Source organism: Ceratotherium simum, chromosome 6 (genome assembly GCF_057802395.1).
Source record: "Ceratotherium simum simum isolate JZ-2026a chromosome 6, ASM5780239v1, whole genome shotgun sequence".
NCBI lineage: Eukaryota > Metazoa > Chordata > Mammalia > Perissodactyla > Rhinocerotidae > Ceratotherium > Ceratotherium simum.
This window is the reverse complement of record NC_141905.1, coordinates 77,070,444-77,088,023: the sequence shown is the minus strand read 5'-3', so window position 1 is coordinate 77,088,023 and position 17,580 is coordinate 77,070,444. Positions and strand designations below refer to the sequence as shown.

Here is a 17,580-nt window from a genome sequence, read left to right as displayed (position 1 = left end):
TTTTTTATATCTTCCATTTCTTTTTTGACATTCTCACTGTGTTCATCTACTCTTCTCCCCAGATCAGTGAGCATCCTTAACACTCTTTGTTTGAACTCTCTGTCAGGTAGGTTGCTCATTTCTGTTTCACTTAGTTCCTTTTCTGGGGTTTTGTCCTGTTCCCTTACTTGGAATGTATTCCTTTGCCTCCTCATTTTGCCTCTTTCCCTGTGCTTGTGTCTACGTATTAGGTAGGTCAGCTACGTCTCCTGCTCTTGGATAGGTGGCCTTATGTAACTGATGGCTTAGGAGGCTTCCAGTGTGCTTCCCTCAGTTCTCAGGGGTGACCCCTATGTGGGCTACGTGTATCCTTCTGTTGTGGCCTGTTTGCTCTCCCTGTAGGCGCCCAGGGAGGCCGAATTATGCTCCCAGCCAGCTGTTGTAATGCTCAGCTGCTTGTAGTTGTCGTGGGCCCTTCAGTCTCTTTATCAGGTGTGGGGAGCCCCAGCACAGTTGGCTGCAAGTTCTAATACCACATTTGTGTTGCAGTATTTCTTTTAAGTGAGTAGGCCCCCAGCGTGGCAGGTTGTTAGGCTCAGGGCCTTACAATTGCTATAAGCCTCCAGCCTTTAGGTCTCTTGTCAGCTCTCTCAGGATTGCAGCTGGGTGGGGCTGGCCTCAGGCACAGGAGCACCCAATTGTTTCAGGCTTTGGAAGGTGGGGCAAACCCCCTATGTGGGTCTTTGAGAAGCACAAGTCTTCTGCAGCTGACAAGCCCTGCCACCCAGAGGTCCACACACACAGTCAACACAGTCCTGCCCTGTGTGCGCGCCCCGACCTCCCGAAGCAGACCCAGTCTTCTCCATGGCGGGAGCCCCACGCTCTCCACCCGCTCCTTGTGTCCGCCCTGCCCCACTGAAGTCGGCTCAATTGCCAGGCTGCAGAGAATCCAGTCACCAATCTATGCAGGCCCACAAGTTGCCTGAGGGCTTGTTGTTGGGTGGGGCCAGTCTCTAGGGTGGTCTGCCTGCCCTGGCTGAGCTGGATTAAATCGGTGCTCTAGCGAGTGGGGCAGACCCTGGGCTAGCAGGCCTCAGGGGGAACTCCAATGGCATCTGTGTCAGCATGCCCACACCAGGCCACAACAATGGCCGCCGCCAATGTCCCAGTCCCTGGAGAGGTCTTACCTCTCACCGAGATGCACACAGGGCCTATTAGGTGAGTCTCTTTTCACCAAAGCACTGTGCACCTTTCTCTCGGGTGATTTTAGGATGCTTTCTGAAACAGCTGCGTTTGCGCGTGGGCCCTTTAAGAGCCGGTTTTAATTTCTTTGTGAACCAGGTTTTCTGGGGGTGCTCCCCAATGCTTTAGTAGCAGGCAAAGTCAGATATTATGCCACTCGTCTCGATTGTGCTGGGTCCACAAAATGCCGACAGCGGGGGCGCTCCCGGCTCGGGGACCCGCTCCTCCAGGGAGGCTGCGTACCTTTGGGCTGCTCCTGGGCAGCTGTGAGGCGCTGTGGCTTGTGAAGGCGGTGCTTTTCCTCTCCAGAAGGAAGTTTCTGCCTCTTCTACCTCAGTTAGGATTGTCCCTTGTTGCAGGAGTTCCTCTTATCCAGTTTTCAGTTCTGTCTCAGGGGTAATTTTTCCATGAGTAGTTGTAAATTGGCTGTGTCCACGGGAAGAGGTGAGTTCAGAGTCTGCCTACGCCACCATCTTGACTTTCTCTCGCTTCACAGTATTTTAAATTGAACTCAGTGAAATTATTCTGTTTTTTAAATTAATGATTCAAAAGTGTGTTAAAATTGACTTGAAGTGAATGAAAGTGTTAACTGTTTTTAGTAAATCTTGATAAAGTTGCCCTTTACTTGATCAGATCCTATCTGCCAGTTTCCAGATTGATTGATTGTTTTACAAGTGGATCAGTTAATGTATTCAGGTCTTAAAATATGCACTTTTTGCAGAATCTGTGGTGGTGATTTGGTATCTTTTTGCCTTCCGGCTTAGTGGAGTCGTGTTGCAGCCAGCATCACTGTGATATTGATTGATTGGCCGAATTCTCTCACTGGGGATCTTATCTTGCTATCTTTTGACATGTATTGCTCAAAGTGACATTGACGAAACTGTAAGAGACAACCATTGTAACGTTTATGTAAGGCTCAGTCCCAAATTCCTAAAGAAGATGAATGCTGTTTCCTTCCTCTTTAAACTGTAACTCTATAAGCTGTAGACCATATGTAATCACTTTGTAAACTGTTAAATAGTATATAAGAAATTAATGATATCCTTTTGTAATGTCTTGGCAGCACAAACTGGGCTTCCATTTTTCTTCCTACTTTTTTAGTCATTTGGCTATTAGCTGCTGTAGATAGAGTTATAGATCTGTAATTTGTAGTTGCAGGTGTGCTGACTAGACATCGGAATGGCATTTTATTCAACAAATATTTATTGAGTGTCTTCTGTTTACCAAGGTAATATTTTAGCCTCTGGTGGTGAATGAGACAGAGTTTAGTGTGGGAGATGATGGACAGATCATTATGATACATTATGATTAAATGCTGTAATAAAGTTATGTGTATACATGGTAGCATAGAGGAAAAAGAGAATCTTTATGAAAATGAATAAAACTTTGTCCGGAGGATTGAGGAGGCAGGGTGGGGCTCAAAGAGACCTCGTTTACAGAGGGGGCAGCCTGTTCTAAAGACCCAGAGTTGAAATTATTATTGGAACACAGGGTGTGAGGAGGGTGTGGCCCACATTAAACCTAGATAGATAGAAAGGTCTAGATATGAGGGGCATGCCATGTTAGAGGTAGGATTTTCTTCTGTAGGAGTAGGAGCCACTGAAGTGTGTTAAGGGTCTCAACTTAGTAAAATTGGTCTTAGTGTGTTCAGATTAGAAGAGAGAGAGAATGGAGGCTTAGAGACTAGTTAGGGGGTTGTAATTATTGTAGTCTAGACAAGAGATGATGACCTGAACAAATAAAGCATTGAAAGAGAGGTTCAGGTTTTGGAAATATTTGGAGAATAGATACAAAATGTGGGAGTGAAGGAGGAAGGATATGGATATGGGAGGAGTATAGGTGTGTGTGTATGCACATGTGGTGTCTGTCTTTTTTGAGGTGTCTGTGGAACATTGAGGTAGAGAGGTTCAATAGGCGTTGGTAAACTCTGAGCTTTCTTATTCCCTGTGCTTTAGAATATTGGAAATACTGAAACAAAAATTGAATTTCACTAGATTTGTTTTTCCCTTTCTGAGGATTTGAGATTCACCAAACTCTTGGGCCTTAAAACAAAACAACACAAAACTTTACTCTTATTAAAATACAGGTTTATAATTTAAAAACTCAAAGTATGAAAAGACACATAATGAAAATCAGTGATCCCCTCCCTTGCTCCTTCTCATTCCTAGACATGTGACCCAGAGTCAGTCACTTTTAATTTACTTAGCTGTTTCTGCTGGTATTACCTGCACATTTTAATGTTAACATTGTTATTCCTTAATTTATCACTTTTATATTGTCTGTTGACTTCCTGTTATTAACATGAGGTTTTAGTTCTCTTATACTTCTAAACACCTTACCTCTTCAATTCTTGTAATACTATAATTTTTGGTTCAATTAATAAGCCATATTTACCTTATGTTACTATGTAATATTCACTGAAGGACCAGGAGTGTCTCAGATTACATTTTCTTTCACATAGAACTTTGTTATTAGTTGCACTGTTTATACTTGTATAATTTTTGTTAAAGTTATTTTTAAAACTTTTTTTTAAAACAACAGCTTCATCATATCCACCATATACCTGTCACTGGTATTTTTGAAATGCTCAGTTAATTAGTATTTTCTTTTTGTCTGCTTGTAAAGCTGTTAGACTTCTTGTTCCTATTTATTCTTTAGGGCCACTGCATAGTTGCCACTCAGGGACTTCCCAGATTGTTGGAATGATTGTTACTTGATGTCTTCCTTTTTATTGGTGTAGTCCCATGCACGCTCACGTGCGTGTGTGTGTGTCTTTGTGTGTGTGTGTGTGTAGAACATATCTTCTTGTAGCCTCCTGAGAAAATGTGTGTGGATAGTAGTGTCAGCTCTTGCATATTTAAGAATGGTGCTTTCACACTTGATTGACAGTTTGACTGGATATAGAATTCTTAACGGAAAATTTTTCTTCCTTGAAATTTTTCAAGTATTGCTTCATTGACTTTAAGCTTGCAGTGGAGAATTCAGCTGGATTTTAATTCTTGTTCTTTTGTGTGTGGCCTTTTTTCCCCGGGAGAAAATTTCTGGGATATTTTCTTATATTATTGTGTCAATATTTTTCTCCCTTTACATTTTCTCTATTCTCCCTTTTCTCTGGAATTATTGGTAATCAAATGTTGAATTTCCTCTTTTGATCTTCTAAGTCTGCTAACTATTTTTTGCTATTTTCTTTTTCTCTTGATGTTCTGGGAAAGTTCCTTGATGTTTTCTTCTTTCTTCTATTGGATTTTAAACAATGGCTCTATTTTTAATTTTAAGAGCATTTGGATTGCTTTTTCTTCATGACTGTTTTTAATTTTTATCTTATGTCTCTGAGGATGGTAATTATAGGGTTTTTTGTTTTGTTTTCTTCTTTTAATTATCTTTGTTTTTATCTTTTCAATTTTTGTTTTGATCTCATGTCTGAGACTTTGCAAATCTTGGTGATCCTTAGCTGTCTATTCATATTTAAAAGTGAAAAAGGCTAATGTTAGCTCTATGTTTACAAGGGGCCTTGCCAAGTGTAAGTGTTGGGTTTCACTTCAGGCTAATTGGATGCAGAGCTGCTATTTTGTTGGGGAACTGCCAAATATTAGTATGTGGATGGCTTTTCTCTGGGACCTTTCAGTTTCTCTGGGGAAGGATCTTCCATTCTAGGTGGAGCAGGAAGTAAAGTGCATTTCTGCTGGCTGATGGCATTCCGGAATTCAAGAGAAGGAACCAGGTTAGATGTTTGAGCATTCCTTATGTTGATTTTTGACTGTTACTTAATCCACCAGCCCTGTGCTTCGCACACACACACACCGTGTGTCTGTGTGTCAAGAGTCCCAAGCTTTTATTTTTCAGTTTCTGTGCAAAATAACCCTTTTTTACTGTTTACTCTACAGTCTTGCATCCACCCCCTACCCCCACCTCCCCACCCACTGACACTGCTTCTAATCCACACTGGTTGTATCCTGTCCTCAAGTCCTGGAGGTCTCAGGGTCCTGCAGGGCACAAGATGAGCTCACTTGTTGGTCTTTCCCCTTCAGGACACGTTGCCTTGTGCTACCACCTCAGAGTTACTTTCCTGGTCTTAATGCCATGGAGAGATCGACCTGTTTAAATCTTGCAGGAAGTCACAGAGTTTTAAAACTATGGCAGATCTGCCATTAGCATGGTTTACACCTATGTAATCTCAATTGAGCAGACACTTTATATTTGAATATTGTGCAATTTTGGATTGGTTGGAGCCACAATGGATGTTTTGATAGCTCTTGACCTTTTCATGTACGTGCTGTCATGACATGTTCATTTAGGAACTGTGTCACAGGCTCAAGTGTGATGTTGTAATTGTCGAATAATGTTGTGCAGTAACTTCCACAGGAGTATAGATTTCAGTCTTGCTGGTAGGCCACTGCAGCTAATTTTCATTTTTTTAAGGTAGCAGATGAAGGAAGTTTCTACTATTCTATTACATTTCCTCAAGCTGAGAAATGTGTGGATTTCTAAGCAGTAAAACACCAATGGAATGTATTTTCTATACAAGTTTTACAGTGTTTTGGGGAAAGAATGTTATTTGAAGCAAGGCAAAGCAGGTTATATAGTTTCATGTAGTTAATATGTTACAAGCCTTATCTGGACCAAAATGTTTTCTTTTTGTAGGGGAGAGGATAAGGTGGGGTGGGAAGCACAGAACCGTTAAAGAATATGTTAATGAGAACTTATATAAAACAAAAATAAGACATCGGTGTTATCTGGTTAGTTGAGTGTAACTTCATGTTTACATGGTTGCGACATTATATTCACAGTAGACATTTTAAATTGTACATAGTGTTTAAATTGAATTATGCGAACCACAAACCCTGAAACTTAGAAACTCCCCAAACAGACACCTAAAGCGTGCAGCTTTAAAAAGTTTTAGCCTACTTGAGAAGCAATTGCTTCATTAGGCCTTAACAGTAGCTACCCTCTTCTATTGGCAAATCAAAATATATGAGTAGGTGCTGCAGGTTTTGTTTTTTTCTACTTATAAGAAAAAGGATATTTAAAAGTATTTGGTAACTCACTTTACTATTTTTTTTTTAACTGGGCAGTTCTCTTAGGAGCAGCTAAGTATCACTATCTCTTTTGCTGGTATCAAGTTATTTTCCTTTTGAGAGAAATGAATAACTGGGATTTTTTTTTAAATAAAGATTAAAACCCCGTTTATTTACACTACCTTGTTCTGATTCTCCTCTTCACTCTGACTATTCCTTGTCTTTATCCCCAAAGGCTTCCCACCTTCTACAGGCTTTGATCTTGGTCTTCAGCTTATCTGTCTGTTACTTGAAAGATTTCAGTCATCGCCTTATGCTGGAGGGAGCAGAAAGTTCTACCATGTGGTAGTTTGGAACCACACAGATTTGCTAGATTGTTGTTGATAGATGGGCACACTGTGGCAACAAGAAGTCATAATTTTTCTCTTAGATCACATACACTAGCCAAAGTTAAATAGAAAATCCAGAGCTTTTTTCTCCTAGTCCATTTTAGCAGATTATCTAGTTGTAGTTAATAATAGTTCATCTGAAAAGTCATTATTTTGAGACATACTTGAGCCTGTTAAATTTGGCTTAATCATTTATTTCATAATTGCTATCACTATATTCTTAAGGAATCAATTCTAAGTGAAGGTGGCTTTTTTGGTGGGGAGAAGGGATATGAAAGAGTGGAACCTTAATGAGTCTTTTATATGAAAACAGTTCCTAGCTGCCCTTTAAAAATTTTTCTTTGCTACATTTACTCCTGTATTTGACTCCAATTCAAGTTGTTTAGAACAGGAAAACCATGTGCTGGCAATCGAGAACAGAGGAACACCTGTGACCCCTGAAGTAGTAGTATTAGGCAATGGTTCTCAAACTTTAGCAGGCATAAGGATCACCTGGAGCGCTTGGTAAACAGATTCCTGTATCATGTGGTGGGCAGACCTCCCCCCGGCCCCAGCCTTATAGGCATTTGAGTTTGTAATGCCTTCTTTAAACAGTTTAAAAAGTAGTGCATGGGCCGGTCCCGTGGCTTAAGTGGTTAAGTGAGCGCGCTCCGCTGCTGGCGACCTGGGTTCGGATTCCGGCCTCGCACCGACGCGCCGCTTCTCCGGCCATGCTGGGGCCGCGTCCCACGTGCAGCAACTGGAAGGATGTGCAGCTATGACACACAACTATCTACTGGGGCTTTGGGGGGAAAAAATAAATAAATAAAATCTTAAAAAAAAAAAAAAAGTAGTGCATTATTTTCAAGCTGGAAAATCTAACCTAGATAAAATTTAGTAATTTAATGGTAATTTCATTTTTGTTTCGGTTCCATACTTTGTATTTCTTTTGGTCAGTCAGAACTGTTTTGTGGGCAAAGTTGAGAGCAGTAGATTGCATTTCTTTAATGAGAGGATCTAGTTTTAAAATTCAGGACTACATACATACACTGACTTTGAGGCTATGTATGTCAAATGTTAAATAAAACAAACAGCTAATTTGTTTGTTTTGTTTTTAAATCAGGGATTAGGTTGAAATTAGCGAGGAAGTAACAAATATTGTAGAGGTTCCTGGATTGTCATTTTAAGAGTTGACCACAGGGGCTGGCCTGGTGGCGGAGCGGTTAAGTTTGCGCTTCCGCTTTGGTGGCCCGGGGTTCGTGGGTTCAGATCCTGGGCACGGACCTATGCACTGCTCTCAAGCCATGTTGAAGTGGAGTCCCGCGTAGAAGAACTAGAAGGATGTACAGCTACGACGTACATCTATCCACTGGGGCTTTGGGGAGGAGAAAAAAGGGAAAAGAGGAAGATTGGCAACAGATGTTAGTGCAGGGCCACTCTTACTCAAAAAAAAAGAAAAAAAATGCATTAAGGGGGGAAAAAAAGAGTTGACCACAGATTGGTATGAAAAACCTTCCTGATCTTTGGCTCAGAGTATATACCAACTAGTGCTCATTCTTCAGACTACCTCCAGCTCTGCAGATGCTTGTCTCTGTTCTGCTATTTTGCTACTATGGCAAAGATTGGCTGGTCTCCTGAGAAGAAAATTATGTTAGCTAGTGTCTTAGTCTGTTCAGGCTGCTATAACAGAACACCATAGACTGGGTGGCTTTTTTATGTCTCACAATTCTGGAGGCTGGGAAGATCAAGATTAAGGTACTGGCAGATTCGGAGTCTGGTGAGAGCCTGCCTCCTGGTTCATAGAAGGCCATCTTCTCACTGTGTCCTCACATGGCGGAAGGGGTGAGGGAGCTCTCTGGAGGCACTGATCCCCCTCATGAGGACTCCACCCCGTGACCTAATCACCTCCCAAAGGCTCTACCTCATAATACCACCACACTGGGGGTTAAGATTTCAACATATGAATCTTGGACACAAACATTCAGTCCATAACAGCTATAATGTATAGTCACCTGAATTAGCAAAATATATGTGGAAATAGATGTATATTATATACGTGTGGAAGTAGATAAAGCTTTTTTTGGATGTGGAAATAGGCTTTAAGATTCTCTACTGTGATTCATGCCTTTTTCATTTTGGTTTTAAAGTCTCTTTTCAAAGATATTTAAAAGCAGAGCATAAAAAAAAAATACCATGTGAAAGACACCTGAGAGGCACTAGAAATCACTGCTTCTGTAGTGGGACTTCGTTCTGTACTTCCAGCCGCAGGACTTCACATTTTAGGTTCTTTTCCCCCTTCGTGTCTTTGACTTGGTGATGTGCTAACGTGTGAAGCCTGTGCTTGAGAAATAGTCATGCTCCCCCACTGCAGCCACAGGGTGTAATTCATTGAACAGAGTGAGCATCGAGGAGCCCATGGGATTGGTGTGTTAATTCTTGGCTTTCCGGTAGTTGGAGTTTTCTTTCTGAGCATATCACTTACCTTCTTTAAGAGTCAACTTCTGGTGTAGAGCAGGTGTATGAGGTGGTTTAGGTGATACATCTATAGGGAGGTTTAATAACCTAGAATCACATAGTGAAAAAGTTATTTCTTTTTCAGTTATTTTCAATTTTTTTTCCAGTTTTTTTAATCCTTCTGAAAGCAGAATGGTAGTATTTTGGAGCTAATGTGTAACACTGCTCAACATCTGCCCATCTCCCTTTTTCTTAAGGAAAGAAAGCAAGCTTCAGGCTCAGGACCTTTAAAGGCGGTAGGACTTAGCTAGAATTTAATAACATTGTCTTTATATCTGTATTGCTTTCTGTTTAATGGCCGATGACACTGCTTTTCTATTTTTGATCAATTCCTTTTTTTTTTAAGCCCAAGTAGTTTTAATTAAGCACAAGGGGTGATTCTAGGAAGCACCTGCAGGGAAGAGGAGACGTGAGACAGAGGCAATAAGGAAGCTAGTGAAGAAGTCACCCCTGTGGTCACCTGGAGCATGATTCCAGTGGGGAACTGTGGGAGACAGTGTAGCACACGTGCCTCAGCCTTATCTCACCCGAGAGTAAAGGGAGATACCAGGGTATTGACACCAAATTCTCATTAGTCATTACCTGGAGGCGGCTTCCTGGGGGTGTTAATTGTCCAGAACTTCCAACTTGCCCGTCCTTTAGGCAGAGCAGCTCTGACAGCCAGAGGGAACACTGAGGCCAATAATGGTAGATGTTGACAGTGGCCTTTTTGGACAGAGTAAGTGGATGGGGTACCAACAGTTTCTGCTACACTTCCAAACATGCTAAGCTTCTCCTACATCTTCCTCATCTTATTAAACAGCAACCCCAACTTTGGTGCTCAGGCCAGAAACTTTGGAGTCCTCCTTGACCCTTCTCTCACATCTCACCTCCAAACCATTAGCAAATCTTGTTGGCTCTCCCTTAAAGTATATTCAGAATCTGACCTCTCCTTTCGCCCTCAGTGCCACCACCTGGTTCAACCCCCCGGCATCTCACGGCCTCCTAACTTAGATAATGCCTAACGCAGCCTCTACAATGATCCATAGAAAACTTAAATCAGATCATGTCATTTCTCTGCTCAAAACCCTCCAGAAGCCCCTCTCTTACTCAGAGTAAAAGCTCAAGTCTTTACAATGGCCCATAAGGCCCTCCTCGACCTGGCCTCCTCCTGCCTTTTGGGTGTGTATGCGTGCACGTGTGTGTACACTTCTTTTTGTTTTTAGCCGTATATGTGGTCAAATGTTCCTTTCTTCCCCATTCCCTTTAGTGCAGGTTATGTGATTCATTTGCAAATTAGATTCATTTGTCTCAGTTTGCATTCCATCTTTACCACTACATTCTGGTTGATTTTTTTTTTTTAAATTTTCATACAGTAAATTTGCTTTTTTGGTGTATAGTTCTGTTGGTTTTGACAAATGCATGGCATGGTGTATCTACTCCCACAGCTCTGTACAAAACTGTTCATTGTCCTAAAAATTCCCCCGTGCTGTACGTTTGTAGACTGTCCTCCCCACCTTCCAGCCCCTGGCAACCACTGATCTGTGTTCCTCCCCATAGTTTTGCCTTTATTGGTGTCATATAAGTGAGAATCTTACAATGTGTAGCCTTTTTGGTCTGATTCTTCCACTTAGCAAAATGCATTTAAGATTATTCCATGTTGTGTAAACAATGGTTCATTCCTCCAGTGTCCTTTAAAATAAATTTATTTAAATTGTTCAGTATTTTCTTTAAAAGTGATTTGATTTAAAGAAAATACTGAACAAAAATGATAGAGGTGATACATAGATATGAGAAACATCTTGAACCCAAATTACTAAGATTTGGAAATCAGTAATGTGATAGAAAGATGCTAGGTAAAGGCTTTGCTTTACTTGGTACCTCTGCTGGTAATTAGCCATGTACTCTTGGGGAAGTCAACCCTTTGTTCCCCAGTTTCTGGTAAAATAAACAGTAAAATACCTGATCTAGTAGTTGTTAGGCCCATCATGGTTCATAAGACATAAGACGTATCTTAGGTGCTTCGGGTAGCTCTTTTTAACATTAGCATTTCATTCTTGTGAAGCACCTGTCACCCCTGGATTTCCGAGTTGTTAGGACCAGCTGTTATAAATACTTTATTAACCCTATAGTGAAGGAATAGGAGCCAGCCATGAGGAATGACGTAAGCCTTCAATGTAAGGCTCCAGTTCATCGACATTTTTTCTGTTGGGCTTATCTAAAGTGTAAGATAGTGAGAGCCTTAGAGCTGTAGTAATGTCCAGGAGGTACTGGTGCTGCCATAAATCTCTGCAAGTTTCTAGCAACCTCTTTTGTTACTGTAGCATTTGAACTTTAATCCCCACAGTTTTATCCTTAGGTAGATTTTCCCAGGGGTATCTATAAAGATTGATTGTTGGAAGTCATAGTTTCCCAGAACTTTATTGTGGTTCACGGATAGGCCATCTTGTCACATCATTGACAATGTGTATTTGAGGGTCAGTGCATGTTTGAGAACGCTCCACTGAAAGCTTACAGAATCCAGGAAAGGAAACCGGTGTATTTGCTTGTTTTGTTTTATTTTTATTTTTAAAGATGGACAGATTCATAGTAATTCCTTTTTAAATCTTAATTAACGGCTGCTTAAAATTCCTGACCAGGTTGCTTTTTTAAAAATTGGAAATGGGATAGTGATTGAGTTGTATTTAGGTGATAGAGTCTCAATGTGAAATCGGAGAGTAAGTGAGAGGAGTTTGAGTGCAACATTGCTGTGATTTGTGTTTGTTTTACATGTGGCACATAGTAATATTAATTTTACTTTTTACTTTTAGTAATGAATGTTATAACTATTGAAGATTATAAGAGCACATACTGGCCAAAATTGGATGGTGCCATAGATCAGCTTTTAACTCAGAGTCCTGGTGACTATATCCCCATATCCTATGAACAGATATACAGGTAAGTCAAGATTTAATTTGCCTGGGTTTGAGAAGGTAAATTGAGGTTCACGGCAACTTGAATTATGATAGTATGTATGTATATGATATATAATACATAAGATGAGGCTCTGTAAGTTATTTGTATGTTACACACTTGTGGATTGGAGATTGCCTTTATACTTTTTGCTTCAGAATTGGTTTTCAAATCAAGATAGTGTTAACCCCACTCGATTAGACTTCTCTCTCCTCAGCCTGCCACCCCCACCATACATAATGCAGAAATTATGGAGGTCAGTGAAAAAGGCGAGAAAATATGTATTTTTAGTCTCACAGGAAGGCTCTAGCTTAATCTGTTGATGTTTATTGACATAGTTCTATCTTTGGTTATTTTGTTTCCCAGCTCCTGGTAAATGGAAGCAGCGAATTAGTGAGGAACTGGGTTGGGATATGAGATCAGCCTGGTCACAAGAGGAGGAAGTGACAGCTGTGTTGTTCCTTCCACACAAGTGATGCATAAAGGGATTACATTGCAAATGTTTTTGTGAGAAACTTTCTGCTAATTTTCACTCTCTCTTCCTTATTTTGACATCCATTAAAATGAGAGTGAGAGAGAAGCTGGTTTATAAGTGGTTATCATAGTCAGACTCTCAGATTATTACCCAATATTAGATTATCTAGTACTGATAAAATGTGTAATAGAGTACTCAAAAAGCTTATTTGTAACTGGTAGTAATGTCTCTTCCATCTGAACACTGATTGGGGCAGGATACATTTTTTATTTAAAAGTTCTGATTGGTCACTTTTTTTTAGGCCTGAATGAATTATTTGGCCAGTGGCTGTATGCTTTAACCTTAGGTTGAATTAAGTGCTTCATTGTTAACTTGTTTTTTCTGTTTTTTTTTCCCCCCACAGTTGTGTGTATAAATGTGTGTGCCAGCAGCACTCGGAACAGATGTATAGTGATCTGATTAAAAAGATAACTAATCACCTAGAGAGAGTCTCAAAGGAGCTGCAGGTAAGGAACTGATTGTACTGATTTTTGCTTCTTTGGGATTTTCTAACTGATTAGAATTAGTCTGTATGATATACATTTGGAGGGTTGTTAATTTGCTTATGATATAAATTTATAAATATTTTCTAGATGAATATTGACCAAGTCATCTAATCTTTGGAATAGATTGTTAATTTGAAAACTTGGCGTAAATTGTAGAATTTTTTTTTTTTTTTTTTTTTTTTGCTGAGGAAGATTTGCCCTGGGCTAACATCTGCTGTCTATCTTCCTCTTGTTTTGCTTGAGGAAGGTTAGCCTTGAGCTAACATCTGTGACAGTCTTCCTCTGTTCTGTATGTGGGATGCCGCCACAGCATGGCTGATGAGTGATGTAGCTCTGCGCCCGGGATCCGAACCTGCGAACCGCGGGCCGCTGAAGCGGAGCGCGTGGAACTTGAACCACTTGGCTGTGGGGCTGATGATCCCTGGAAATTTTTAGATAGAATTTATTTTAGACTTTTAACTGATTCCATTTATTACCATGTCAACATTTCTTTTATTTCAAACTTTTTTTTTCTGTTAAGCTTCAGTATTTGGTGACTTTTATTATATAAACGTGTATATTTTAATTTTTTTCTGGAACTTTTTTTAAAATTATCTTTGAATTGTGGTTTGTCTACCAGTTTCTAATAGTTGCTAATATAAGCGTCTGAAGTCAGCATTTTGTTGATAATCCCTCTGTAGATGAACATCATCCCAACTGTAGAATCTGGGGCCTAAGTTTTGGGAAATGTTCTATGTGAGGAAGCACTTGGCCTCTTGCTCCCCACCCCGCCCCTCCCACCTCAGCAGAGTTTCCAGTGGTTGAAGGTCAGGTGCTATCTTTATGCCAGGGCCAGATTGAATTTTAGTTCTGGTGTAGAAGTTACACGATGTGTAGAAAGGGCACTCAGCAATAGATCACCAGGGTCCACCCACAATCACGAAGTGCTCCAGCAGTTCTGAAATATCCACAGTTTCTAGCAAGTGCTGGGGTGTGTTTTGGATATCGTTCCTCACTAACTTTGTGGGCCGAAGTATCTTAGTCTTGTTTACCCCAAACAGTTGTGGCACTAAGTAGCTTTTTTTTTCTTTTTTTTAATTATAGCCAGAGCTATGTTTATCATAGCTAAATATGTACTTTTCCTGTTGTTAGCGTAAATTGTTTTCTTCATCTTTTTGCCACTAAATACAAAATCTTTATTCATTTAACGAGTATGTTTAGTGCCTAGGCATTGTGTATAAATTGTAGATGAAACTTAAGATCTGTGCATTATAGCTTTGAATGATTTGCTTACTAATTCTTGATTCTACCCTCTCCATGAATTTCCACATCCAATTTATTACCAAATCCTATTTACTTCCTCTTTCTCTCTTGGCTTTTATCCACTTCTGTTTAGTAGCCACTGCTCAGTCCAGGCCACCATGGTCTGCAGTGTTTTAATGAAATGCTCATCTTGGCTTGTTGTTCTGCCTGTAGTCTTAACACCTCTAACTTATTCTTGCATTTCAGTCAGAGTGACTGTTTCTGAAGCACAAATCTGATTATCATATTCCTGTTAGAATAAAGTCTAAACTTCTTAATGTGGTTTAGGAACCCTTTTGTTATCTGACTCCTGCTTATTTCTATGTCCTGATATCTTACCTCTCTGCTCCTGCATACTGAACTTATTTTAGTTCCTTGGACATTTTGTGTACTGTCTCACCTCTTGACTTTTGCTGTGATAACTTGACCACCTGCAACATGCTTCCTTTTCCTCTGCCCTCTTATATTTTTGGTCAATGTGAACTTAACATTTAGGCTGCGGCTTAGGCATCATTTGTTTTGGGAAGCATTCTCTGATACCTTGTTCCCCCAAGTCTGGGTTTGGGGGCCCTTCATCTGTGCTTCTGTAACACCCAGTACATTATCGTAGTTCATTATGTATTATAATTTCTTGTTTAGCTGTTCCCCTTCCCCACAACCCCTGCCCCACACTGTGTTCTGAGAGGGCAGAGGGTCTTTGGGGTGCAGGGAGTACCAGAGATTTCATTAGATCAACAAAGAACTCAGTGACCTCAAAAAGGATTGTTTTGCTATTATTGAAATAATGCTCAATGTTCTTCTAAAACAGAAAGCAAACCATTTCAGTTCAAATTGTAAATACAAAATATATTTCTTGTCTTGCTTATAAAAATGATCTAGGAGCCAGCCCGTGGCGTAGCGGTTAAGTGCGTGCGCTCCGCTGCTGGCAGCCTAGGTTTGGATCCCGGGTGTGCATCGATGCACCGCTTGTCAGGCCATGCTGTGGCGGTGTCCCATGTAAAGTGGAGGAAGATGGGCACGGATGTTAGCCCAGGGCCAGTCTTCCTCAGCTAAAAAAGAGGAGGATTGGCATGGATGTTAGCTCAGGGCTGATCTTCCTCACACACACACAAAAAATTATCTACGAAATGTGAATTAGAAATGTTATAATATGTATTACACTTGTGCTCTGCCTTCACATGTAGATCATTAATTTGACTGATAGAATTGTGATTTGCTAAATTCATTGTCATATTGCAATTTCTGCTTGTGTAGATTTTTCTTGTATTTAGTTTTGTAAGCACTGTAAGAGCTCTTTTCATTCTTACAGTTAGGATATTATCATAAAATATTTTTAAAGTTAGAGGGCACTATAGTACTGTATTATCAAGCTCAGTCTAATTGGTAGTTTTGGAAGGCCACTTGGCTGCATTTTCTGGCATGAGTTTGCTTGACCAATTATCAGTAATGTGAGGGTACCTGTTACTTGCCCAGGCTGGGCTGCACAGGGTACTAATACTTGGAGTCACTGAGGTGCAGAGAGTAAGTTTGAGGTTTTGGAGAGTGGTCTCTGTCAGTGTATAGAGCTCCTTTATTCGTTATCATGAATGCATAATAGTTCACTGTACCTTACTTCACTGATGTACCTTAATTTATTTAACCATTTTTTGACTGGTGAATATTTAGGTTGCGTCCAATCTTTGGCTGTTACTAACAGTGCTACAGTGAATAATCAGTCTTGTGAGTAATGTCATTTACTACGTCCATGTTGTGGTTCACAAAAGTTGTACCACCTTACATTCCCACCAGTTCTGCATGTATCTGAGTGCTTGTTTCCTCTCATCCTTACTAATATAGTGTATTAGAAGACTAAAGAATTTTTGCGAGGCTGGCCTGGTGGCGTAGCAGTTACGTTTGTGCATTCAGCTTTGGTGGCCTGGGCTTCACGGGTTCGGATTCTGGGCATGGATCTGCTCACCGCTCATCAAGCCGTGCTGAGGTGGCATCCCACATAGAGGAACTAGAAGGACCTACAACTAGGATATACAACTATGTACTAGGGCTTTGGTGATAAAAAAAAAAAGGAAAAAGAGGAGGAGTGGCAACAGGTGTTAGCTCAGGGCCAATCTTCCTCAAAAAAGAAGAAAAAAAACTTGCAATCAATATTCAAAGTTGGATTTGGAAAAAAAAAGAATTTTTGCTTTATCTTAGTATAGGGATAATTCTTTTAAAAATTAAAACATAAATAAGGATGATATCTCTTTTGATGTTAGTATTTAAAAAAACCATATCGATAGATGTAAAGGTAATATATAAAAGCAGGGAGTTTAGTTTATTTTTAGAATCAATACATGTCCTACTTTGAGTTCAGCAGTATGGGCGTATAAAAAAAAATCTCACTCTGAAAAGATCTCTCTTGTAGGATGGTAAAGTCTAACCATTGTTAAATCGCAGGGTGGAGTTGGTAAAAATAAGGGAACCTGGACCTGGTCTCAGCTCTGCCGCACCAGCTTCTTGATGAAACATGCTACTACCATCTTGTAAATTTTCTCCATATTAAAATGAAGTGGCTTTACTAAAATATCTCATTCCTTTAAGTTAAATTCTAAGATATTTTTTCTTCTGCTTCCAGCGTGGCAAATGCTTCTTCATTCTTTTCTCAGGCTTAAACTCATTTGTGGCCACCTGTGTAAAATCTTCCTGGCATCCTCGAACTCCCCTCAAAACAAAACAGACCACTGGAATTCCTTCTGTATACTCATTGCATCTTGGCAATAACAACTCTGTTAGAGCAGTGATTGTGTTATATTGTTTCTGCTTCCATGTCTGGCCACTTCGCAGGTCCTCCTTTGAGGGCAGGGACTCTGTCTTGCTTGTCTTTTTATCCTTAGTGCCTGCGACAATTACAACTCAGCAAATGCTTGTTGAGTGAATGCTCAGTAACTAAATTTGACCTATACCAGCGGGACGAGTAGCATAATTAGCCTCGTATGACCACTAATCTTTGTTATCTAGACGCTTAGGCATTTTATTAATTTATTCAGTGTTCAATTAATTCAGTTTATACAAGTGTGTGGCGTAATCCTGGTGTGATGTCTACTTTATAGAGACTTTAAAGGCAGTTTTCTTGAGGGACAGAATGAGAGTATATGCCAGGCCCGATGAGCCAGAACAGTTTTATTTGGGTCTGTTTTGTTGGCAGCTCTGATTTTAGTAATGAAATATTGTTATTATGAGCTAAAGCAAGAATG

General features: G+C 40.2%; 1 protein-coding gene across 3 annotated transcripts in view; it reads left to right on the top strand.

The window, feature by feature from the left end:
- The window catches only part of CACUL1 (CDK2 associated cullin domain 1), a 71,750-nt gene that overhangs the window by 14,487 nt on the left and 39,683 nt on the right, over positions 1-17,580 (top strand). For all 3 annotated transcript variants that reach the window (XM_087432689.1, XM_087432688.1, XM_004428122.3), the window contains exons 2-3: positions 11,908-12,034; positions 12,928-13,030. In XM_087432689.1, the coding sequence (XP_087288815.1) occupies positions 11,908-12,034; positions 12,928-13,030 (230 nt within the window). The remainder of the gene's footprint in view (positions 1-11,907; positions 12,035-12,927; positions 13,031-17,580) is intronic.